We start from the raw sequence: 25,474 nt of genomic DNA on the forward strand, positions 1-25,474 counted from the left end.
GAAAGTCCATACATTTCTCTTTACAGCCCATCGATTTGTATGGATGTTACAATGCGCAAAGTCAACAGGCGCATTTGAATTTTAAAAAAGTATTTGCGAATATATCGTACATTCTACGTACATATGTCTGTATGTACGTGTATGTATGGGCATGTGATCTACACATCCAGACGTACAAACTGATTTTTGCCTCGAGCAAATTACACTCATTTTGTCGCACAGTGAAATCCTCACTCTCGGATGACCTCCTTCTCTTGGGGCGCGCCGAATTGTTAGCCAATCAAATGGTCCAGAATAGTGCTACACACATTTCGTTGTTGCTCTTTTGTGGCTTGGGCGTCCATCTCTCAGCCTCTTCCTATGCCTTTAGAGTGGTGAAGGGTAGTGAAGGGGAACACGTTTGTGGTTTGGATTGAATTTCGGGCCCAACTTCAATAGATAATTACTGAAATATTTGATACAATTGCTCGCGTTTCACTCAATTGAATCCCACAATCAGTGTCCCCAGTCACAAATCGTGGGCCGCATAGCGCCATGCGTTCAATGCAACTGGAGTAGCCTAATTACATATGTGTTTGATTTTGCTTTGCCAGCAGTTGCCCTAGCGACAAAATCAGTAATCTTACCGATTTCTAATTGGGCGGGAGTGTGGATTGGGGTGGGGTTTTGCACGGAGGTAGCACACATTCAACATGCAACTTGCGATGGTTATACACTTGTGTCCGCTCGGTTAAGGGGCACAGAGTTTTTAAATCTACAGAACAGGCCGTGCAGAGACTACACTTTAGAAGGCGACTAGTAAACAGGTGTTAGTCTACTATAGGTACATATGTATGTATGCCTTGATTTGTGAACGAAATGTTGTGCTGCATAAATTTCTTGAAGATCTCACCCGTACAGTGCTTGCTACGTACTTGTGCTCTCATCTTGAGCTGTCTCTGGCAGTGTATCGGAAAATGTTGATGTTAGACAGAAATCAAGAATTGGCATATCCCCCGCTGATCCGCGGATGGTTCGTGGCTTGTATGGACTTTGGCACACTGTACTGACGCTGCCTATCAACGCTGGATTTGGGTATGAGAACAGGAGACTAAAGTCGAATTGATGGCACTCTACATCTCATGTAGAGTCCTCCCGGTTGATTTTCTGGCGAGTGGGCTCTGATAGAAGAAAACGATAAGGCGACACCCCACAAGAGAGACATGCTTTTACCTATTGCTTACCATATACATATGTATGTATGTATGTGGTGTGGTCAAAACCTCGAAGCGTTCCACGCTATCCCATTCTGATAATGTGGTGGCTGGCCACACATTAAGATCTTCAACGGCTTTGGGCCCGCCGCCATGGGCACGGTTGCGTCTGCGCAATCCGTTTGAAAATCGCATCGCTTATTCGTAATGTTAGCAAGCCAAAAATCAGCTGTTTCTTGTTATCGGTGTCCGATGGTATATCGAAGTCGATTGCAACTATGACTCTCTCTCTCTCATTGCGATTATCAGATTATATTGGAATTGCCATTTACCAGTAATTTGCTAAATTGTGTAATTTCTATAGAAGAATGGTGAATCCGCATTATAAAAAATAGAACAAAAGAAAGAGCATGGAACCCGGGGAAAAGAATGTGAGTAGAAAAGACGGATGGGATGGGAACGTACAACACATAAATGTCTCGTTGCTAATAAATTGCCACGCAGAAGCAGAAGCCGACACAGGAAAAAGAGAACAACAAGTCTGCACTTACATGGCCGAGCCCATGAACATTGACGATGATGTGACTTGCGCGACGCTTTCAGAAGACCATTGCAGCGTGGCATTTGGCACTGCCTCCGGCATGGTCCACATCGTGGCCGTGAACAAGGACTGGCTACACATGAACATGGTGCGAAGGGAGAAGCTCTTTACCGCCCACCAGGAGCCGGTCCTGGCCTGCGCTGGAGACCGCCAGCTTCTCACCTCCTCGGCGCCGCGGCATGCGGCTGTGGTGCACACGCACCGGGTTTTGTCAGAAGGTGTTTGCGCACCACGGGGCCATGAGTGTGGCGTTCGACCCGAAGGGCTGCTACTTTGCCAGCGCCTCCAACGATAATGTGGCGCGCGTGTGGAGAGTGGATCCCGCAGAGCACTTTGTGAGTTTCTTCGGTCACTTGGCACGATTGGAGGTGTGCCTTTTCCATCCGAATGGAAAGTACCTGGCCACTGGATCGGCAGACGCCACCGGCAGAATCTGGGACTGCGAGAAACGCACTCAAATGCGACTCTTCCGCGGCCACAAGGCCCCCATCACTGCCATGGCGTACTCCGTATGCGGGCGCTACCTGGTCTCTGGTGGCCGAGATGACCTGATCATTGTCTGGGACACAACCACCGAGCGAATAACCTGCAGCCTGACCCAGCCCAACGCAAAGATTGCCTCGATCGATTTCTCCTACTGCAACAATCTGCTGGTTGTTTGGAGCCAGGACTGCCATCTGAGCCCTTGGGAGTTTCAGCTGCTCGTCAAGTGCCCCGAGAAGAAGGTTTCGTCCACCCAAGGCACCAAAGCAAGTGAGCTGGCGCTAATCAGCACGATTCAGGCCTGTAAAAATGGAATTTTCCTTCAAAGTGGGTTCTTCGGTCGCGATGCCCTGATTGTCATCTGAACGATGAGTTCTCGGAAGGTAATAGAGTTAAGCCCGAAAGCAGCCGAGAAGAAGACTGCCCTTGTGAAAGCTCTTGAAACTTGACTTTGAATATAGAGAAATGATGAGATTGGTAGGTCGTGTCTCAGTTAAATGAAGTTCTTAAACTAATCATATTCCATTGGCATATTCTATTACACCTTCAGATGCAGAAATAGCTTCTCGGACCCAGGCGCTGAGGCGAGTCATCGATGGAAAGCACCGTCGAGTCCATGAATATACAATAGATTCATTTATATAAACGTAAACATACACAGCCCAAACTTCAAACATTAAAACCAACTATTCGGATCGCACTCATTGTTTGAACTGTAAGTTTCCACTGGTCAAAGCAAAGGCCTTCCCTGATTTTATGTGCAACTTTGTTCTGTTTTTTAGGATAAACCTCAATGATTCCGGCACTCCCTGAGTGGCCCCAAAAGACTATTTAAAATATTGTAGACAAGTGCTAAAAGTGGTTCGCGGTTACATTCAACTGTTTTGTGGTCTGGCTTCCAGCCCACCCACGCGAATGCACAACAAATGGAGCAACAATTTATGGACCGGCACAAACCCTCTGAAAGACGAACCGAATGAATTAAGTAAAATTTCTATTCCGAAAAATTACTGATTAATCACCATCTTGCAGACATTGAATTTTGTGTTTGGGACAATTGGAAATGGCTTTATTTATGATCATCCATTGAGGGCTCAGCACACATACATATGTAGGAACATGTGCATAATTGATTATAGATATGTATATATATACTACAATATGTGAGAATTAGGGACCGCAGCAGCTGGAACCTCAAAAAATATGTCCAAGGAATGAATGTGTAATATTTCAATCTAAGCAATTAAGTGATGTCCAGACACAGTGTCTTTCTTTTCCCTTCCCTCTTGGATCCAGGGAAGAGGATTCGAATTGGGATTGTGATTGTAAATATAAAATACAAATGTTCAATCTAAATTAAACATAAACAGAGTTATTTACACTTGAATCTTCTTCCGGCCATAGGAAGGACACTAGGCCGATCAGGATGTCAGACAGGATAGTCCTGATCAACAAACGGTACCAGCGATATGCTGAGACATGCCAATAGTTCCGATACATACATATAGATTAGCTCTCTAAGAAATACAACTAACCTAACATATGCAATCAAACTGATATCAGTTAAGATTTTCAAACATATATTGCTTATTAGTTACATTATCTATTGCTTACAACGACCTTTGGGTACGACTACTACTACAAATTTCGTTGACCCTTTAAACGTCGCCCCAAAGGAAACACTATTTCATCGAGGCTCACTGTTAATTTACATAAAAATGTTTACCAAATCCATGACAAGAAATACTCAATACTCATATTACAGAAATGATAGCAATACTATCTTTGTAAAATATACACCATATGGTATACCGTGAAAAGAAGGGGATTGAAAATGAAAAGAACATCTGCATTCCAAAATAGTAGAATATCTGAGTAATAGTTGCTCGTTATAACAATCGTACACAAATTCGTAGTTCGTGGCATTTTATTGATACAAGTGTCATACGTTTGATTGAGTTTCAAGATGTTTCAGTTATAATAATTGAACAATCGAAGCATGTACGTAATGAGTATTATGTAATTCTTAAACTGCTGTTGTTGAGTAGAAAGTTTAAGGAAAACCGCTGTTAAGTTTTTTGCGATACGCCAGGGCATTTCCTAATGATGTAGAATCGATACTGTTTCCTTTGAAAATATACTTTAGGATCCTCCGACTCCAGCAGAGTGGCACATTGTGGATGAGCAAAGAAGGCCAGATGCTGATGAAAAAACATTTATATTGCATAGCTCCCTTTCAAGTTATTTCATTAGCCACTTACCAATCTGGAATGGCAAATTAAGGATGACTTCGATTTTTTGTAGTATTTCTAAACAAATTTTGTGGATGTGGTGCCTAAGCGTGGAGCAGTACTTTTTCAGCTTTCTAGTGGAGTTTCTGGAAGACGTGTTTAGCTTTCAGACCAGCCCACATGGCAATGAGAAGAGTAACCAAGTACATCAACAGAAGATTGTTAACGATTGAACCAATCCAAGCCATGGCCAGGAGGACCAAGCTTTCCACAATCACGAGGCCGGTCGACTTGCGTTCCTTGAATAGATACTGATACCATGCTGCCAAGCTTTCCTTGATGATGTACATCTGTCCGCAAACAGACTCGAATTTTGCCTCGTTGTCGCTATCCCAAATTAAGGCATTCCAAAACAAGCCGGCAATTTTGGTTGGGAAAAAGTCGAAAATGAAATCCGGCCGATCCAGGCACCACAGAAGAAAATAGTGCGAAATGGTAGTCAGCAATGCCAGGAGAGACATAAGAGTTATCACCGATAGATCCATGTACCACAGAACGAAATAAGCGACGCTTATGCCCCCAAATACCACCACGGGGTAGTAGTTTTTCTCCCAGGTAAGGACACCATAGGCACTCACTATAGGCGCTTGAAATCGCTCCAAATCATGCTTAAGCTTGATAACCTTTTCGTTCTTGCCAATGTCCGATGCTGTCATCTTTGTGCTTCGTTGCGTTTCGAGTTCAATTGGAGTTTTGAACGTAGTCTCTTTAAGTAGTCTTTAATTTAAGCAAAAAGTAGTTTTTTTATTGCCAGCCAACGTTAATGCATCAAATGAGAGGTGTCAATGTCAAACCATCGAAGGTTCTATCGATAGTTTCGATGTATTACTGCAATCCGGTTTCATCACTAACCATACAGTATATATATAGATGTGCCAGTTCATGCTAGAAAGCGTCACACGATGAGTTACCAGTTCGAATACCCCAGAGACCTCGGCTCTGGCGTTCGGGTACAGACGCGTTTCGTACTGGGAACTAGTTCGGAGGTGGTGATATCACCACTCCCTAACAGACTAGGGGTACTCTCTTTACTAACCCTTAACAATGCTTTTCATCATTTCCATTTTTACCCGCAATGTCCTACGACATGCGGACCAGCGACACCACATCGTTTACCCCCGAGCTAGTGATATGGGTACTCGTCTAATAGCTAGTGAAATGGGTACCCATGTAGTAGCTAATAAAATGGGTACCCATGAAGTAGGTTATCAATCTTCATTTCATTTTATATTTACATTTTTATTTTATTAAATATTTCATTTTATTTTAGTTTTTAAATTTACTAATTAAGGTTTGCTGTTCGCGGTGGTACTTATATTATATCTTATATTTCTTTATTAAGCCTACGCAAATGCCGTATACATTTGTAATTAAATTGCTTTGACTTACTGTTAATTGAACTAAAATTGAATAATTATAATCACTTGGTCAGCCGCACTGATTAGCACAAACACCAAACGCAATAAACTTTCCAGCAATGCAATGACCGAAAACAGAAAAGGGAAAGGAGAAGAGCAGATCAACATCATTTTTAGCTACCTACTCTCTTAATTTTCCTCTCATGCTTCTTCGTTTCTTCGTCTACTGGTGAGACGTTGCATCCCAACCGAACTAGTTCGGTGGCTGGTGCGCGGTGGGTTGTAGAGTATACAGAGCAACATTTTTTGTCTCTTCTTTGAGTGGTACGGCGTTCGTTTACCATAGGGTTAGCCCGGAAAGTACCCATGTAGGAACCAGCCAAATCAGTAGTTCGCGCATGGTCAATCGCCACCGCCAGTACTAGAGGGAACATATTGCGGTGTACTAACACATGCAAAGATGTTCTCCCTGCACTAGTACTCAGACCGACGAAATATGTTGGTGACAAAATCAGGGATGATATTCGTATGGAAACGATTCAAATGCTTATGATCAACAAAATATGTCGCAGACGAGTACTCAGATCCGAAAAAAGCAAACTCCGATTAATACTGGAAAAGCAACCGATGATATTTGGTGGGCATACCGATAGACATATCGATTAACATAACGTCAAAAAAGCAGGAAATGACAAGCACATTTTATTGAAATCAGAAAAAAAGTACAGAAAACAAAAATGAAGAACTCCATAAAAGAAGAATTTGTGTCTAAGGTCTGCTACGACCTGAGCCGCTGCTGGCAATCAGTGGAGACTCCCCACTACTCGAATGTTGTCTACCGCCTGATGACATACAATCTGTTGGCCCCGGATATGGTAGTGAAGCACAAGTCGCACTATGGGGGCATCGAAGAGCAGCATCTGAATTGGGGAAATCGTCTGAACAAGCTCACTCAAGAGGTGCAAGTCCTCAATCCTGACATCCTCTGTCTGCAGGAGATGCAGTGCAGTCATCTGCCGCAGATCATGCGACGCTTCAAGGCGACCACCATGCGGAGCTACAATTACATATTCCAGCAAAAGTTGGAGAGCGAATCCGATGGTATAGCCATCATCTACGATATGAAAAAGCTCGAGCTGATCGGCCATCGGGCCTTGGGGCGCCAAATCCAGGAGCCCAACAAGCGTGCGGACTTCGATCGCTTTGGCCTAATGGGAAAGTTCAACCTGACCGGTACTCCCAAGCAGCTGATCGTGTGCAGTGCCCACCTACTGCAGGGCACTCCCCTGGGTACGGATGGGCGCCCAGACATTGTGCAACGTCTGCGCAGCGAACTACTCCAATATAGCCACGACTACGAGAACAACAGCTGCATTCCAATCATCCTCGGAGGAGACTTCAACTTTTCGAGCGGCACCAAACCCTTCCGCACCCTGACGACGCCCGCCGTCTATTCAGCCTGTTCCAAGCAGTTGGTGCCCGTCTACAGCACTGCCACCAAGCAGGTGTCCGCCTACGACTCGAAGCAGGGCTGGATTGATGCCGATCATATTTTCTACTCGAAGGGCTGTCCGCGCTACAATATACGTCTTTGCAGCTACTACCTGCTGCCACGCATCTGCTTGGAGCAACTACCCAACCATTTCCTCGGCTCAGACCACTACTCTCTGGCCGTCAATTTCACTGTGAATTAGGTGACAGCTGAAATGAGCGTGCTCCCATCCCACTACAAACTAATTCTATGTTCAATCGTTTAATAAAATGTAAACAATATATATTTCTATATCTATTAATCTTTCAGTGTTGGGGCCCAGTGTCCGACTAATTACAACCCGGCGGATTTCTACGTTCAGGTCCTGGCCGTTGTACCAGGCCGCGAGGCTGATTCCAGAGCGAGGATTGCCAAGATATGCGATAGCTTTGCCGTCAGCAAAGTGGCCCGGGAAATGGAGCAGCTGCTGGCCACCAAGAATCTCGAGCAGCCCCTGGAGCAGCCCGAAAATGGTTATACGTACAAGGCCACCTGGTTTATGCAGTTCCGGGCAGTGCTCTGGCGTTCCTGGCTATCCGTGCTGAAGGAACCGTTGCTGGTCAAAGTACGACTCATTCAGACAACGGTAAGAAGAGGAGGCGGAGGAGGAGATGAAGATGAAGATGAAGATGAGGGGTATCGAACCGCTACTGGTACTTCGCCACTATGTTTTCGCCACTATCAATGTGAGTTAAAATCCCCCTCTTACGCCTCTTATATATATTAATTTATTTCATATATTTTCTCCTTAGGTTTTCACATCGGAGCTGCCGGTATTTATGAGAGAAGCCCGAAGTCGTCTGTACAGATGTGACACGTACTTCTTGGGCAAGACCATAGCAGAGCTGCCGTTGTTCCTCACCGTTCCCTTGGTATTCACTGCAATTGCCTATCCAATGATTGGACTCAGGCCGGGCGTGATGCACTTCTTGAACTGCCTGGCACTGGTCACATTGGTGGCCAATGTGTCGACATCGTTCGGATATCTGATATCCTGTGCCAGCTCCTCCACCTCGATGGCCCTGTCGGTGGGCCCACCCGTCATTATCCCGTTCCTGCTGTTCGGTGGGTTCTTTTTGAATTCCGGGTCGGTGCCCGTCTATCTGAAGTGGCTGTCGTATCTGTCCTGGTTCCGGTACGCCAACGAGGGGCTGCTCATCAACCAGTGGGCGGATGTGGAGGCAGATGAAATCAGTTGCACCTCCTCGAACACGACGTGCCCCAGCTCCGGCAAGGTCATCCTAGAGACCCTAAACTTCTCGGCTGAGGATTTGGCCCTGGATTACGTGGGACTGGGCATCTTAATTCTTAGCTTTAGGGTATTGGCTTATCTGGCACTGAGACTCAGGGCCAGACGCAAGGAGTAGAGTCTGCCGAAGATCAATCATAGTTAATGCGGTTTTCTGTATGAGTACTCGTACGTGTCGTGTCTGTAATTAAACAGAACAACTACATTTACTGTTCCTAAGCTTGAAATGCTTGGGAATAAAAGATGCTTTTTTGCTTCAAAACTAATTTTACTTGTAAGAGCTCAGACACAAGCTCTTCAACATTCAGAAATCAACATTCAAACGGCGCCCTCAATTTAAGCACACCACAGACCTTAAAGTTCACCAAACGTGGCAAACTCAACATTATTAGCTTGGAAACATGGCGTGCAACTGGATGTAATGTATGTATGTATGCGAGTATGATGGATTTACCAAGTCTCGAAATCTTGTGACAAAGGCATGCATACAATTTGAATTTTGTTCCGGTTCGTTTCTTTGATTTAGAGTATTTTAGGATACTAGAACTTTTTAAAGAATACAACAGTATTTTTAAATACCCTCATGCAATATACGAATGTAATAAACTGACATAGTTATGTACATACGTATGTACATAAGATGTTACATAATTTAATTAGAAAATGTTTGGGTATTGTCCATGAGAGTATTCATGGTGCGACACGCATCTAAATTTTTGCTTTGCACATTCCCGTCGGAAAGCGCGCTATTGACAATTGATTTGAAATATATATAAAACAAATTCCATTTATATTTATGCATATTTATTTAAGTATATATGTATATATTTCTTCTTATATCGTTTATTTAGACACATCATTATTTTAGTTATAATAAACAAAGAAGTCAAGAACCGACGGCGTTTACCTAATTTTTATAATTTATAAATTATAATCAATCTGTTTAAAATAAGGAAATAAATGTTATAAATTAATTATTGTAATTTATTATTATTATATTTGTATAAATTATATTATTGTAATATTTTATATTTTGTAATACAAATCAAACAAATAACAGCTTTTATTTTATTTCCCGCGCCCTAGTGTATCATACCCCCACCACTTGCCCATTCATCATTTATTTTGTGGCGGCAGGTCAGTTCATCAATAGACACAAAACAAGAACCAAACTTTAATTTCAGTTCTAGGGGCCAGCAATACTAGAACACACACACGTGTGAGAATACGTGAGAATACGTGTGCACCCATACATGCAAATATGCTGGAGGCACAACAGAAAATATAAATTAGCATCAGCATCAGATCTCTGAAAACGAAAAAAGGACTCAAACACATATTTTTGTCGAAACATATTGCGGTGTACTAACTCATGCAAAGATGTTCTCTCTGCGCTCTCTCATGATGACGAGTCAGTACCCGAACTCCAGAGCCGAGGTCTCTGGGGTATTCAAACTGGTAACTCATCGTGTGACGCTTTTTAGCATGAACTGGCATATCTATGAATATACTGTATGGTTAGTGGTTTCATCCATGGTTTCATATATTAATTTATGCATTTATTTATTAACAACGATAATGATTCCGGAAATACTCTATGCTCCATCCCATTGTGCATTACGGTCCTGCTTACCAATAGTCTGTCCGAAATCTGTCTGGCCCTTGAAATCCAAAACAAATCGAAATCAGTTTCGGGCAGTCCTCACAATTGTAGTGGATGTCTTAGTCTTTAATTCATGAATGTATCCTGTCTTAACAAAATCTAAATTAACGTTCATGTATATACATAGGATGTACTCAATTCAAAAACAAAGGTCAGAATGTCACTAATGTACTGGGAAACAGCCATCTGATGTGGCTCACTTGAATGAGCTATTAATTAAATGTTTTCATACCCAGTTGCTCGTGTTATTTGATGGGTTTCATTCGATGTATCATTTAGATTTATTCTTATAAGTTCTTTATTGTGTTTTTTTTATTGGTTTGGAAAGGTGTTGTACAATCTGATTTCTGGCAACCCCCATCTCATATCGGACAGAGCACTATGGCACTAGACTTCGCTAACTTTTCCGCGAAGAGAGAGATAGTCTCTTTACGCGTCTCCTGGCAATCAATAAACAATCTTAGCCAAAAGGCATAGTAAGCGAGAGCCTTGTAGCTTCATTAGAGATTGCAACTGATCCAATATAATACAAATACATAAAACTTGTATATTTTTTGTTTTTATTCAACTGCTGCTTACAACAGAAACGAGATCCTGAGATCAAAGCAATATAAGTAATCGCAATTGATTCTGCATTAAGGGTTGCGCTGCGCACGGCTGCGTCTGCGCAATCCGTTTGATAATCGCATCGCTCATTCGTAATGTTAGCAAGCCACAAATCAGCTGTTTTTGTGCATCGATTTCCGATGTTCGATCAAAGTCGATAGCAGCTATGATTCTCTCTCTCTCTATTGCAATTTTCTTATTATATTGGAATCGCCATTTACGAGTACATTGCTAAAGAAATCGAACAACAAAAAAAGAGCATGGAACCCGGGGAAAAGAATGTGAGTAGAAAAGACGGATGGGATGGGAACGTGCAACACATAAATGTCTCGTTGCTAATAAATTGCCACGCAGAAGCAGAAGCCGACACAGGAAAAAGAGAAGAACAAGTCTGAAGACGCAGCCTCGGATGCCGTAGGCTCCGGCGTGCGTAAATCGGACGGGGATCTCGTCGATTTTTACGAGGGCGTTGCACTCGGACCGCCCCAGCAACGGATGCTCTGCAAAGCCGTACCAGAGAATGTGCTCGCGGACTATGAGCAGATGTTCGAGACGATCGGGAATGTCATCCAGGAAATAGTTGACTTCGGTAAGTACGAAGTATACCTGATGCTGTATCCCCCTCTGGCCATCAGCTACCTGCAAATGGTGTGGAGCGGCAAGTATGAGAGGGCCATATCCTTCGTGGGTAGGAACGAATACAAGTTGGACGATTCCTACAAGAGGCGCGTCGAAAATCTGAAGCGCATCCGCACGCCAGAAAACCTGCCGTAAAGAGCCCAGGAGCTGCTATCTGGTGCGGACACAGTGGAGATATTCATGGCCAGGAGCACCTCGAACCAGTTCAAAGTACTCCAATCTCAGTTTTGGACGAAGGGGCAGCTCAAGACGTTCTTGTCCCACTTTAAAATCTTCATCTACTCTGATGAGATGATGCCCCAGGCGCGTATCCACCTCGATCGTCCTTTGCCGGCGCCATTTGCCTGGGCTTCCGTGGACGCCATTCCGGACTGGCCGTTCGATCGAATAAGTTACCCAACCTGAGCACTTACATGGCCGAGCCCATGAACATTGACGATGATGTGACTTGCGCGACGCTTTCAGAAGACCATTGCAGCGTGGCATTTGGCACTGCCTCCGGCATGGTCCACATCGTGGCCGTGAACAAGGACTGGCTACACATGAACATGGTGCGAAGGGAGAAGCTCTTTACCGCCCACCAGGAGCCGGTCCTGGCCTGCGCTGGAGACCGCCAGCCTCTCACCTCCTCGGCGGACCGCATGCGGCTGTGGTGCACACGCACCGGGTTTTGTCAGAAGGTGTTTGCGCACCACGGGGCCATGAGTGTGGCGTTCGACCCGAAGGGCTGCTACTTTGCCAGCGCCTCCAACGATAATGTGGCGCGCGTGTGGAGAGTGGATCCCGCAGAGCACTTTGTGAGTTTCTTCGGTCACTTGGCACGATTGGAGGTGTGCCTTTTCCATCCGAATGGAAAGTACCTGGCCACTGGATCGGCAGACGCCACCGGCAGAATCTGGGACTGCGAGAAACGCACTCAAATGCGACTCTTCCGCGGCCACAAGGCCCCCATCACTGCCATGGCGTACTCCGTATGCGGGCGCTACCTGGTCTCTGGTGGCCGAGATGACCTGATCATTGTCTGGGACACAACCACCGAGCGAATAACCTGCAGCCTGACCCAGCCCAACGCAAAGATTGCCTCGATCGATTTCTCCTACTGCAACAATCTGCTGGTTGTTTGGAGCCAGGACTGCCATCTGAGCCCTTGGGAGTTTCAGCTGCTCGTCAAGTGCCCCGAGAAGAAGGTTTCGTCCACCCAAGGCACCAAAGCAAGTGAGCTGGCGCTAATCAGCACGATTCAGGCCTGTAAAAATGGAATTTTCCTTCAAAGTGGGTTCGTCGGCCGCGATGCCCTGATTGTCATCTGGACGATGAGTTCTCGGAAGGTAATAGAGTTAAGCCCGAAAGCAGCCGAGAAGAAGACTGCCCTTGTGAAAGCTCTTGAAACTTTTACGTTGAATGTTGAGAAATGATGAGATTGGTAGGTCGTGTCTCAGTTAAATGAAGTTCTTAAACTAATCATATTCCATTGGCATATTCTATTACACCTTCAGATGCAGAAATAGCTTCTCGGACCCAGGCGCTGAGGCGAGTCATCGATGGAAAGCACCGTCGAGTCCATGAATATACATTCGATTCATTTATATAAACGTAAACATACACAGCCCAAACTTCAAACATTAAAACTAACCATTCGGATCCCACTCATTGCTTGAGCTGTAAGTTTCCACTGGTCAAAGCAAAGGCCTTCCCTGATTTTATGTGCAACTTTGTTCTCTTTTTCAGAATATATATCAATGATTCCGGCATTCCCTGAGTGGCCCCAAAAGACTATTTTAAATATCGTAGACAAGTGCTAAAAGTGGTTCGCGGTTGCATTCAACTGTTTTGTGGTCTGGCTTCCAGCCCACCCACGCGAATGCACAACAAATGGAGCAACAATTTATGGACCGGCACAAACCCTCTGAAAGACGAACCGAATGAATTAAGTAAAATTTCTATTTCGAAAAATTACTGATTAATTACTATCTTGCAGACATTGAATTTTGTGTTTGGGACAATTGGAAATGGCTTTATTTATGATCATCCATTGAGGGCTCAGCACACATACATATGTAGGAACATGTGCATAATTGATTATAGATATGTATATATATACTACAATATGTGAGAATTAGGGACCGCAGCTGCTGGAACCTCAAAAAATATGTCCAAGGAATGAATGTGTAATATTTCAATCTAAGCAATTAAGTGATGTCCAGACACAGTGTCTTTCTTTTCCCTTCCCTCTTGGATCCAGGGAAGAGGATTCGAATTGGGATTGGGATTGGAAATACAACTAACCTAATCTATGCAATCAAATTGATATCAGTTAAGATTTTCAAACTTATATTGCTTATTAGTTACATTATCTATTGCTTATAACGACCTTTGGGTATGACTACTACTACAAATTTCGTTGGCCCTTTAAACGTCGCCCCAAAGGAACAACTATTTCATCGAGGCTCACTATCAGAAATGATAGCAAGACTATCTTTGTAAAATATACACCGTGAAAAGAAGGGGATTGAAAATGAAAAGAACATACATCTGCACTCCAAAATAGTAGATTATCTGAGTAATAGTTGCTCGTTATAACAATCGTACACAAATTCGTAGTTCGTGGCATTTTATTGATACAAGTGTCATGCGTTTGATTGAGTTTCAAGATGTTTCAGTTATAATAATTGCACAATCGAAGCATGTACGTAATGAGTATTATGTAATTCTTAAACTGCTGTTGTTGAGTAGAAAGTTTAAGGAAAACCGCTGTTAAGTTTGTTGCGATACGCCAGGGCATTTCCAAATGATGTAGAATCGATACTGTTTCCTTTGAAAATATATTTTCGGATCCTCCGACTCCAGCAGAGTGGCACATTGTGGATGAGCAAAGAAGGCCAGATGCTGATGAAAAAACATTTATATTGCATAGATCCCTTTCAAGTTATTTAATTAGCCACTTACCAATCTGGAATGGCAAATTAAGGATGACTTCGATTTTTTGTAGTATTTCTAAACAAATTTTGTGGATGTGGTGCCTAAGCGTGGAGCAGTACTTTTTCAGCTTTCTAGTGGAGTTTCTGGAAGACGTGTTTAGCTTTCAGACCAGCCCACATGGCAATGAGAAGAGTAACCAAGTACATCAACAGAAGATTGTTAACGATTGAACCAATCCAAGCCATGGCCAGGAGGACCAAGCTTTCCACAATCAGGAGGCTGGTCGACTTGCGTTCCTTGAATAGATACTGATACCATGCTGCCAAGCTTTCCTTGATGATGTACATCTGTCCGCAAACAGACTCGAATTTTGCCTCGTTGTCGCTATCCCAAATTAAGGCATTCCAAAACAAGCCGGCAATTTTGGTTGGGAAAAAGTCGAAAATGAAATCCGGCCGATCCAGGCACCACAGAAGAAAATAGTGCGAAATGGTAGTCAGCAATGCCAGGAGAGACATAAGAGTTATCACCGATAGATCCATGTACCACAGAACGAAATAAGCGACGCTTATGCCCCCAAATACCACCACGGGGTAGTATTTTTTCTCCCAGGTAAGGACACCATAGGCACTCACTATAGGCGCTTGAAATCGCTCCAAATCATGCTTAAGCTTGATCACCTTTTCGTTTTTACCAATGTCCGATTCTGTCATCTTTGTGCTTCGTTGCGTTTCGAGTTCAATTGGAGTTTTGAACGTAGTCTCTTTAAGTAGTCTTTAATTTAAGCAAAAAGTCGCTTTTTTATTGCCAGCCAACGTTAATGCATCAAATGAGAGGTGTCAATGTCAAACCATCGAAGGTTCTATCGATAGTTTCGATGTATTACTGCAATCCGGTTTCATCACTAGCCATACAGTATATATATAGATGTGCCAGTTCATGCTAGAAAGCGTCACACGATGAGTTACCAGTTCGAATACCCCAGAGACCTCGGCTCTGGCGTTCGGGTACAGACGCGTTTCGTACTGGGAACTAGTTCGGAGGTGGTGATATCACCACTCCCTAACAGACTAGGGGTACTCTCTTTACTAACCCTTAACAATGCTTTTCATCATTTCCATTTTTACCCGCAATGTCCTACGACATGCGGACCAGCGACACCACATCGTTTACCCCCGAGCTAGTGATATGGGTACTCGTCTAATAGCTAGTGAAATGGGTACCCATGTAGTAGCTAATAAAATGGGTACCCATGAAGTAGGTTATCAATCTTCATTTCATTTTATATTTACATTTTTATTTTATTAAATATTTCATTTTAGTTTTTAAATTTACTAATTAAGGTTTGCTGTTCGCGGTGGTACTTATATTATATCTTATATTTCTTTATTAAGCCTACGCAAATGCCGTATACATTTTTAATTAAATTGCTTTGACTTACTGTTAATTGAACTAAAATTGAATAATTATAATCACTTGGTCAGCCGCACTGATTAGCACAAACACCAAACGCAAAAAACATTCCAGCAATGCAATGACCGAAAACAGAAAAGGGAAAGGAGAAGAGCAGATCAACATCATTTTTAGCTACCTACTCTCTTAATTTTCCTCTCATGCTTTTTCGTTTCTTCGTCTACTGGTGAGACGTTGCATCCCAACCGAACTAGTTCGGTGGCTGGTGCGCGGTGGGTTGTAGAGTATACAGAGCAACATTTTTTGTCTCTTCTTTGAGTGGTACGGCGTTCGTTTACCATAGGGTTAGCCCGGAAAGTACCCATGTAGGAACCAGCCAAATCAGTAGTTCGCGCATGGTCAATCGCCACCGCCAGTACTAGAGGGAACATATTGCGGTGTACTAACACATGCAAAGATGTTCTCCCTGCACTAGTACTCAGACCGACGAAATATGTTGGTGACAAAATCAGGGATGATATTCGTATGGAAACGATTCAAATGCTTATGATCAACAAAATATGTCGCAGACGAGTACTCAGATCCGAAAAAAGCAAACTCCGATTAATACTGGAAAAGCAACCGATGATATTTGTTGGGCATACCGATAGACATATCGATTAACATAACGTCAAAAAAGCAGGAAATGACAAGCACATTTTATTGAAATCAGAAAAAAAGTACAGAAAACAAAAATGAAGAACTCCATAAAAGAAGAATTTGTGTCTAAGGTCTGCTACGACCTGAGCCGCTGCTGGCAATCAGTGGAGACTCCCCACTACTCGAATGTTGTCTACCGCCTGATGACATACAATCTGTTGGCCCCGGATATGGTAGTGAAGCACAAGTCGCACTATGGGGGCATCGAAGAGCAGCATCTGAATTGGGGAAATCGTCTGAACAAGCTCACGCAAGAGGTGCAAGTCCTCAATCCGGACATCCTCTGTCTGCAGGAGATGCAGTGCAGTCAGCTGCCGCAGATCATGCGACGCTTCAAGGCGACCACCATGCGGAGCTACAATTACATATTCCAGCAAAAGTTGGAGAGCGAATCCGATGGTATAGCCATCATCTACGATATGAAAAAGCTCGAGCTGATCGGCCATCGGGCCTTGGGGCGCCAAATCCAGGAGCCCAACAAGCGTGCGGACTTCGATCGCTTTGCCCTCATGGGAAAGTTCAACCTGACCGGTACTCCCAAGCAGCTGATCGTGTGCAGTGCCCACCTACTGCAGGGCACTCCCCTGGGTACGGATGGGCGCCCAGACATTGTGCAACGTCTGCGCAGCGAACTACTCCAATATAGCCACGACTACGAGAACAACAGCTGCATTCCAATCATCCTCGGAGGAGACTTCAACTTTTCGAGCGGCACCAAACCCTTCCGCACCCTGACGACGCCCGCCGTCTATTCAGCCTGTTCCAAGCAGTTGGTGCCCGTCTACAGCACTGCCACCAAGCAGGTGTCCGCCTACGACTCGAAGCAGGGCTGGATTGATGCCGATCATATTTTCTACTCGAAGGGCTGTCCGCGCTACAATATACGTCTTTGCAGCTACTACCTGCTGCCACGCATCTGCTTGGAGCAACTACCCAACCATTTCCTCGGCTCAGACCACTACTCTCTGGCCGTCAATTTCACTGTGAATTAGGTGACAGCTGAAATGAGCGTGCTCCCATCCCACTACAAACTAACTCTATGTTCAATCGTTTAATAAAATGTAAACAATATATATTTCTATATCTATTAATCTTTCAGTGTTGGGGCCCAGTGTCCGACTAATTACAACCCGGCGGACTTCTACGTTCAGGTCCTGGCCGTTGTACCAGGCCGCGAGGCTGAGTCCAGAGAGAGGATTGCCAAGATATGCGATAACTTTGCCGTCAGCAAAGTGGCCCGGGAAATTTAGCAGCTGCTGGCCACCAAGAATCTCGAGCAGCCCCTGGAGCAGCCCGAAAATGGTTATACGTACAAGGCCACCTGGTTTATGCAGTTCCGGGCAGTGCTCTGGCGTTCCTGGCTATCCGTGCTGAAGGAACCGTTGCTGGTCAAAGTACGACTCATTCAGACAACGGTAAGAAGAGGAGGCGGAGCAGGAGATGAAGATGAAGATGAGGGGTATCGAACCGCTACTGGTACTTCACCACTATGTTTTCGCCACTATCAATGTGAGTTCAAGTCCCCCTCTAACGCCTCTTATATATATTAATTTATTTCATATATTTTCTCCTTAGGTTTTCACATCGGAGCTGCCGGTATTTATGAGAGAAGCCCGAAGTCGTCTGTACAGATGTGACACGTACTTCTTGGGCAAGACCATAGCAGAGCTGCCGTTGTTCCTCACCGTTCCCTTGGTATTCACTGCAATTGCCTATCCAATGATTGGACTCAGGCCGGGCGTGATGCACTTCTTCAACTGCCTGGCACTGGTCACATTGGTGGCCAATGTGTCGACATCGTTCGGATATCTGATATCCTGTGCCAGCTCCTCCACCTCGATGGCCCTGTCGGTGGGCCCACCAGTCATTATCCCGTTCCTGCTGTTCGGTGGGTTCTTTTTGAATTCCGGGTCGGTGCCCGTCTATCTGAAGTGGCTGTCGTATCTGTCCTGGTTCCGGTACGCCAACGAGGGGCTGCTCATCAACCAGTGGGCGGATGTGGAGGCAGGTGAAATCAGTTGCACCTCCTCGAACACGACGTGCCCCAGCTCCGGCAAGGTCATCCTAGAGACCCTAAACTTCTCGGCTGAGGATTTGCCCCTGGATTACGTGGGACTGGGCATCTTAATTGTTAGCTTTAGGGTATTGGCTTATCTGGCACTGAGACTCAGGGCCAGACGCAAGGAGTAGAGTCTGCCGAAGATCAATCATAGTTAATGCGGTTTTTTGTATGAGTACTCGTACGTGTCGTGTGTGTAATTAAACAGAAGAACTACATTTACTGTTCCTAAGCTTGAAATGCTTGGGAATAAAACATGCTTTTTTGCTTCAAAACTAATTTTACTTGTAAGAGCTCAGACACAAGCTCTTCAACATTCAGAAATCAACATTCAAACGGCGCCCTCAATTTAAACACACCACAGACCTTAAAGTTCACCAAACGTGGCAAACTCAACATTATTAGCTTGGAAACATGGCGTGCAACTGGATGTAATGTATGTATGTATGCGAGTATTATGGATATACCAAGTCTCGAAATCTTGTGACAATGGCATGCATACAATTTGAATTTTGTTCCGGTTCGTTTCTTTGATTTATAGTATTTTCGGATACTAGAACTTTTTAAAGAATACAACAGTATTTTTAAATACCCTCATGCAATATACGAATGTAATAAACTGACATAGTTATGTACATACGTATGTACATAAGATGTTACATAATTTAATTAGAAAATGTTTGGGTATTGTCCATGAGAGTATTCATGGTGCGACACGCATCTAAATTTTTGCTTTGCACATTCCCGTCGGAAAGCGCGCTATTGACAATTGATTTGAAATATATATAAAACAAATTCCATTTATATTTATGCATATTTATTTAAGTATATATGTATATATTTCTTCTTATATCGTTTATTTAGACACATCATTATTTTAGTTATAATAAACAAAGAAGTCAAGAACCGACGGCGTTTACCTAATTTTTATAATTTATAAATTATAATCAATCTGTTTAAAATAAGGAAATAAATGTTATAAATTAGTTATTGTAATTTATTATTATTATATTTGTATAAATTATATTATTGTAATATTTTATATTTTGTAATACAAATCAAACAAATAACAGCTTCTATTTTATTTCCCGCGCCCTAGTGTATCATACCCCCACCACCTGCCCATTCATCATTTATTTTGTGGCGGCAGGTCAGTTCATCAATAGACACAAAACAAGAACCAAACTTTAATTTCAGTTCTAGGGGCCAGCCATACTAGAACACACACACGTGTGAGAATACGTGAGAATACGTGTGCACCCATACATTCAAATATGCTGGAGGCACAACAGAAAATATAAATTAGCATCAGCATCAGATCTCTGAAAACGAAAAAAGGACTCAAACACATATTTTTGTCGAAACATATTGCGGTGTACTAACTCATGCAAAGATGTTCTCTCTGCGCTCTCTCATGATGACGAGTCAGTACCCGAACTCCAGAGCCGAGGTCTCTGGGGTATTCAAACTAGTAACTCATCGTGTGACGCTTTTTAGCATGAACTGGCATATCTATGAATATACTGTATGGTTAGTGGTTTCATCCATGGTTTCATATATTAATTTATGCATTTTAACAACGATAATGATTCCGGAAATACTCTATGCTCCATCCCATTGTGCATTACGGTCCTGCTTACCAATAGTCTGTCCGAAATCTGTCTGGCCCTTGAAATCCAAAACAAATCGAAATCAGTTTCGGGCAGTCCTCACAATTGTAGTGGATGTCTTAGTCTTTAATTCATGAATGTATCCTGTCTTAACAAAATCTAAATTAACGTTCATGTATATACATAGGATGTACTCAATTCAAAAACAAAGGTCAGAATGTCACTAATGTACTGGGAAACAGCCATCTGATGTGGCTCACTTGAATGAGCTATTAATTAAATGTTTTTATACCCAGTTGCTCGTGTTATTTGATGGGTTTCATTCGATGTATCACTTAGATTTATTCTTATAAGTTCTTTATTGTGTTTTTTTTATTGGTTTGGAAAGGTGTTGTACAATCTGATTTCTGGCAACCCCCATCTCATATCGGACAGAGCACTTTGGCACTAGACTTCGCTAACTTTTCCGCGAAGAGAGAGATAGTCTCTATACGCGTCTCCTGGCAATCAATAAACAATCTTAGCCAAAAGGCATAGTAAGCGAGAGCCTTGTAGCTTCATTAGAGATTGCAACTGATCCAATATAATACAAATACATAAAACTTGTATATTTTTTGTTTTTATTCAACTGCTGCTTACAACAGAAACGAGATCCTGAGATCAAAGCAATATAAGTAATCGCAATTGATTCTGCATTAAGGGTTGCGCTGCGCACGGCTGCGTCTGCGCAATCCGTTTGATAATCGCATCGCTCATTCGTAATGTTAGCAAGCCACAAATCAGCTGTTTTTGTGCATCGATTTCCGATGTTCGATCAAAGTCGATAGCAGCTATGATTCTCTCTCTCTCTATTGCAATTTTCTTATTATATTGGAATCGCCATTTACGAGTACATTGCTAAAGAAATCGAACAACAAAAAAAGAGCATGGAACCCGGGGAAAAGAATGTGAGTAGAAAAGACGGATGGGATGGGAACGTGCAACACATAAATGTCTCGTTGCTAATAAATTGCCACGCAGAAGCAGAAGCCGACACAGGAAAAAGAGAACAACAAGTCTGCACTTACATGGCCGAGCCCATGAATATTGACGACGATGTGCCTTGCGCGACGCTTTCAGAAGACAATTGCAGCGTGGCATTTGGCACTGCCTCCGGCATGGTCCACATCGTGGCCGTGAACAAGGACTGGCTACACATGAACATGCTGCGAAGGGAGAAGCTCTTTACCGCCCACCAGGAGCCGGTCCTGGCCTGCGCTGGAGACCGCCAGCTTCTCACCTCCTCGGCGGACCGCATGCGGCTGTGGTGCACACGCACCGGGTTTTGTCAGAAGGTGTTTGCGCACCACGGGGCCATGAGTGTGGCGTTCGACCCGAAGGGCTGCTACTTTGCCAGCGCCTCCAACGATAATGTGGCGCGCGTGTGGAGAGTGGATCCCGCAGAGCACTTTGTGAGTTTCTTCGGTCACTTGGCACGATTGGAGGTGTGCCTTTTCCATCCGAATGGAAAGTACCTGGCCACTGGATCGGCAGACGCCACCGGCAGAATCTGGGACTGCGAGAAACGCACTCAAATGCGACTCTTCCGCGGCCACAAGGCCCCCATCACTGTCATGGCGTACTCCGTATGCGGGCACTACCTGGTCTCTGGTGGCCGAGATGACCTGATCATTGTCTGGGACACAACCACCGAGCGAATAACCTGCAGCCTGACCCAGCCCAACGCAAAGATTGCCTCGATCGATTTCTCCTACTGCAACAATCTGCTGGTTGTTTGGAGCCAGGACTGCCATCTGAGCCCTTGGGAGTTTCAGCTGCTCGTCAAGTGCCCCGAGAAGAAGGTTTCGTCCACCCGAGGCACCAAAGCAAGTGAGCTGGCGCTAATCAGCACGATTCAGGCCTGTAAAAATGGAATTTTCCTTCAAAGTGGGTTCGTCGGCCGCGATGCCCTGATTGTCATCTGGACGATGAGTTCTCGGAAGGTAATAGAGTTAAGCCCGAAAGCTGCCGAGAAGAAGACTGCCCTTGTGAAAGCTCTTGAAACTTTTACGTTGAATGTTGAGAAATGATGAGATTGGTAGGTCGTATCTCAGTTAAATGAAGTTCCTAATCTATTCTAATCTAATATTCCATTGGCATATTCTATTACACCTTCAGATGCAGAAATAGCTTCTCGGACCCAGGCGCTGAGGCGAGTCATCGATGGAAAGCACCGTCGAGTCCATGAATATACATTCGATTCATTTATATAAACGTAAACATACACAGCCCAAACTTCAAACATTAAAACTAACCATTCGGATCCCACTCATTGCTTGAGCTGTAAGTTTCCACTGGTCAAAGCAAAGGCCTTCCCTGATTTTATGTGCAACTTTGTTCTCTTTTTCAGAATATATATCAATGATTCCGGCATTCCCTGATTGGCCCCAAAAGACTATTTTAAATACGGTAGACAAGTGCAAGTTTTGTGGTCTGGCTTCCAGCCCACCCACGCGAATGCACAACAAATGGAGCAACAATTTATGGACCGGCACAAACCCTCTGAAAGACGAACCGAATGAATTAAGTAAAAGTTCCATTTCGAAAAATTACTGATTAATTACTATCTTGCAGACATTGAATTTTGTGTTTGGGACAATTGGAAATGGCTTTATTTATGATCATCCATTGAGGGCTCAGCACACATACATATGTAGGAACATGTGCATAATTGATTATAGATATGTATATATATACTACAATATGTGAGAATTAGGGACCGCAGCTGCTGGAACCTCAAAAAATATGTCCAAGGAATGAATGTGTAATATTTCAATCTAAGCAATTAAGTGATGTCCGGACACAGTGTCTTTCTTTTCCCTTCCCTCTTGGATCCAGGGAAGAGGATTGGAATTGGGATTGGGATTGTAAATATAAAATACAAATGTTCAATCTAAATTAAACATAAACAGAGTTATATACAGTAGAATCTTCTTCCGGCCATAGGAAGGACACTAGGCCGATCAGGATGTCAGACAACTGATCCTGATCAACAAACGGTATCAGCGATATGCTGATACCTGCCAATAGTTCCGATACATACGTATAGATTATCTCTCTAAGAAATACAACTAACCTAATCTATGCAATCAAATTGATATCAGTTAAGGTTTTCAGACTTATATTACTTATTAGTTACATTATCAATTGCTTACAACGACCTTTGGGTATGACTACTACTACAAATTTCGTTGGCCCTTTGAACGTCGCCCCAAAGCAACAACTATTTCATCGAGGCTCACTATCAGAAATGATAGCAAGACTATCTTTGTAAAATACACACTGTGAAAAGAAGGGGATTGAAAATGAAAAGAACATACATCTGCACTCCAAAATAGTAGATTATCTGAGTAATAGTTGCTCGTTATAACAATCGTACACAAATTCGTAGTTCGTGGCATTTTATTGATACAAGTGTCATGCGTTTGATTGAGTTTCAAGATGTTTCAGTTATAATAATTGCACAATCGAAGCATGTACGTAATGAGTATTATGTAATTCTTAAACTGCTGTTGTTGAGTAGAAAGTTTAAGGAAAACCGCTGTTAAGTTTGTTGCGATACGCCAGGGCATTTCCAAATGATGTAGAATCGATACTGTTTCCTTTGAAAATATATTTTCGGATCCTCCGACTCCAGCAGAGTGGCACATTATGGATGAGCAAAGAAGGCCAGATGCTGATGAAAAAACATTTATATTGCATAGCTCCCTTTCAAGTTATTTCATTAGCCACTTACCAATCTGGAATGGCAAATTAAGGATGACTTCGATTTTTTGTAGTATTTCTAAACAAATTTTGTGGATGTGGTGCCTAAGGGTGGAGCAGTACTTTTTCAGCTTTCTAGTGGAGTTTCTTGAAGACGTGTTTAGCTTTCAGACCAGCCCACATGGCAATGAGAAGAGTAACCAAGTACATCAACAGAAGATTGTTAACGATTGAACCAATCCAAGCCATGGCCAGGAGGACCAAGCTTTCCACAATCAGGAGGCCGGTCGACTTGCGTTCCTTGAATAGATACTGATACCATGCTGCCAAGCTTTCCTTGATGATGTACATCTGTCCGCAAACAGACTCGAATTTTGCCTCGTTGTCGCTATCCCAAATTAAGGCATTCCAAAACAAGCCGGCAATTTTGGTTGGGAAAAAGTCGAAAATGAAATCCGGCCGATCCAGGCACCACAGAAGAAAATAGTGCGAAATGGTAGTCAGCAATGCCAGGAGAGACATAAGAGTTATCACCGATAGATCCATGTACCACAGAACGAAATAAGCGACGCTTATGCCCCCAAATACCACCACGGGGTAGTAGTTTTTCTCCCAGGTAAGGACACCATAGGCACTCACTAAGGGCGCTTGAAATCGCTCCAAATCATGCTTAAGCTTGATAACCTTTTCGTTCTTGCCAATGTCCGATGCTGTCATCTTTGTGCTTCGTTGCGAGTTCAATTGGAGTTTTGAACGTAGTCTCTTTAAGTAGTCTTTAATTTAAGCAAAAAGTCGTTTTTTTATTGCCAGCCAACGTTAATGCATCAAATGAGAGGTGTCAATGTCAAACCATCGAAGGTTCTATCGATAGTTTCGATGTATTACTGCAATCCGGTTTCATCACTAACCATACAGTATATATATAGATGTGCCAGTTCATGCTAGAAAGCGTCACACGATGAGTTACCAGTTCGAATACCCCAGAGACCTCGGCTCTGGCGTTCGGGTACAGACGCGTTTCGTACTGGGAACTAGTTCGGAGGTGGTGATATCACCACTCCCTAACAGACTAGGGGTACTCCCTTTACTAACCCTTAACAATGCTTTTCATCATTTCCATTTTTACCCGCAATGTCCTACGACATGGGGACCAGCGACACCACATCGTTTACCCCCGAGCTAGTGATATGGGTACTCGTCTAATAGCTAGTGAAAGGGGTACCCATGTAGTAGCTAATAAAATGGGTACCCATGAAGTAGGTTATCAATCTTCATTTCATTTTATATTTACATTTTTATTTTATTAAATATTTCATTTTAGTTTTTAAATTTACTAATTAAGGTTTGCTGTTCGCGGTGGTACTTATATTATATCTTATATTTCTTTATTAAGCCTACGCAAATGCCGTATACATT

The 25,474-nt window shown here is 43.4% G+C and overlaps 8 protein-coding genes and 1 pseudogene across 10 annotated transcripts; 6 read left to right on the plus strand and 3 right to left on the minus strand.

Annotated features, from left to right (window-relative positions):
* The first annotated feature begins 1,582 nt into the window (after positions 1–1,582).
* LOC117191826 (transcription initiation factor TFIID subunit 5-like) lies at positions 1,583–2,900 on the plus strand. Its single transcript, XM_033396596.1, has 3 exons — positions 1,583–1,624; positions 1,698–2,754; positions 2,828–2,900. The coding sequence occupies exon 2, from the start codon at positions 1,974–1,976 to the stop codon at positions 2,640–2,642; it is 669 nt and encodes a 222-aa protein (XP_033252487.1). The 5' UTR covers positions 1,583–1,624; positions 1,698–1,973; the 3' UTR covers positions 2,643–2,754; positions 2,828–2,900.
* A 1,286-nt stretch (positions 2,901–4,186) lies between these two features.
* Positions 4,187–5,343, minus strand: LOC117186012 (ARL-6-interacting protein 1 homolog). The gene is made up of 2 exons (XM_033386044.1): positions 4,539–5,343; positions 4,187–4,478 (listed from the first exon to the last, which is right to left on the minus strand). The coding sequence occupies exon 1, from the start codon at positions 5,222–5,224 to the stop codon at positions 4,643–4,645; it is 582 nt and encodes a 193-aa protein (XP_033241935.1). The 5' UTR covers positions 5,225–5,343; the 3' UTR covers positions 4,187–4,478; positions 4,539–4,642.
* A 1,320-nt stretch (positions 5,344–6,663) lies between these two features.
* On the plus strand, positions 6,664–8,868 carry LOC117187058 (protein white-like). Its single transcript, XM_033388797.1, has 4 exons — positions 6,664–7,433; positions 7,728–8,043; positions 8,075–8,143; positions 8,210–8,868. The coding sequence occupies exons 1-4, from the start codon at positions 6,664–6,666 to the stop codon at positions 8,822–8,824; spliced, it is 1,770 nt and encodes a 589-aa protein (XP_033244688.1). The 3' UTR covers positions 8,825–8,868.
* A 2,280-nt stretch (positions 8,869–11,148) lies between these two features.
* LOC108151568 lies at positions 11,149–11,765 on the plus strand. Its single transcript, XM_017280277.2, has 2 exons — positions 11,149–11,256; positions 11,330–11,765. The coding sequence occupies exons 1-2, from the start codon at positions 11,236–11,238 to the stop codon at positions 11,747–11,749; spliced, it is 441 nt and encodes a 146-aa protein (XP_017135766.1). The 5' UTR covers positions 11,149–11,235; the 3' UTR covers positions 11,750–11,765.
* A 13-nt stretch (positions 11,766–11,778) lies between these two features.
* On the plus strand, positions 11,779–13,285 carry LOC117189040 (transcription initiation factor TFIID subunit 5-like). Its single transcript, XM_033393929.1, has 3 exons — positions 11,779–11,969; positions 12,029–13,037; positions 13,111–13,285. The coding sequence occupies exons 1-2, from the start codon at positions 11,795–11,797 to the stop codon at positions 13,027–13,029; spliced, it is 1,176 nt and encodes a 391-aa protein (XP_033249820.1). The 5' UTR covers positions 11,779–11,794; the 3' UTR covers positions 13,030–13,037; positions 13,111–13,285.
* Positions 13,286–14,208: 923 nt separating this feature from the next.
* Positions 14,209–15,376, minus strand: LOC117189046 (ARL-6-interacting protein 1 homolog). Its single transcript, XM_033393941.1, has 2 exons — positions 14,561–15,376; positions 14,209–14,500 (listed from the first exon to the last, which is right to left on the minus strand). The coding sequence occupies exon 1, from the start codon at positions 15,244–15,246 to the stop codon at positions 14,665–14,667; it is 582 nt and encodes a 193-aa protein (XP_033249832.1). The 5' UTR covers positions 15,247–15,376; the 3' UTR covers positions 14,209–14,500; positions 14,561–14,664.
* A 1,304-nt stretch (positions 15,377–16,680) lies between these two features.
* On the plus strand, positions 16,681–18,901 carry LOC117187059 (annotated as a pseudogene).
* A 2,254-nt stretch (positions 18,902–21,155) lies between these two features.
* On the plus strand, positions 21,156–22,773 carry LOC117189042 (transcription initiation factor TFIID subunit 5-like). 3 transcript variants are annotated; one of them, XM_033393940.1, is made up of 4 exons: positions 21,156–21,261; positions 21,335–22,391; positions 22,472–22,636; positions 22,704–22,773. In XM_033393940.1, the coding sequence occupies exon 2, from the start codon at positions 21,382–21,384 to the stop codon at positions 22,381–22,383; it is 1,002 nt and encodes a 333-aa protein (XP_033249831.1). In that variant the 5' UTR covers positions 21,156–21,261; positions 21,335–21,381; the 3' UTR covers positions 22,384–22,391; positions 22,472–22,636; positions 22,704–22,773. The 3 variants fall into 3 exon arrangements, with proteins under 3 accessions (XP_033249831.1, XP_033249826.1, XP_033249829.1); XM_033393935.1 differs by having other exon boundaries at positions 21,157–22,391; XM_033393938.1 differs by lacking the exon at positions 22,704–22,773 and having other exon boundaries at positions 21,157–22,391; positions 22,472–22,647.
* A 964-nt stretch (positions 22,774–23,737) lies between these two features.
* LOC117186018 (ARL-6-interacting protein 1 homolog) lies at positions 23,738–24,891 on the minus strand. The gene is made up of 2 exons (XM_033386050.1): positions 24,090–24,891; positions 23,738–24,029 (listed from the first exon to the last, which is right to left on the minus strand). Exon 1 carries the CDS (start codon positions 24,773–24,775, stop codon positions 24,194–24,196), a length of 582 nt encoding a protein of 193 aa, XP_033241941.1. The 5' UTR covers positions 24,776–24,891; the 3' UTR covers positions 23,738–24,029; positions 24,090–24,193.
* Between the last annotated feature and the right edge of the window lie 583 nt (positions 24,892–25,474).

This window comes from Drosophila miranda, chromosome XL (genome assembly GCF_003369915.1).
Source record: "Drosophila miranda strain MSH22 chromosome XL, D.miranda_PacBio2.1, whole genome shotgun sequence".
In the NCBI taxonomy this organism is placed as follows: Eukaryota; Metazoa; Arthropoda; class Insecta; order Diptera; family Drosophilidae; genus Drosophila; species Drosophila miranda.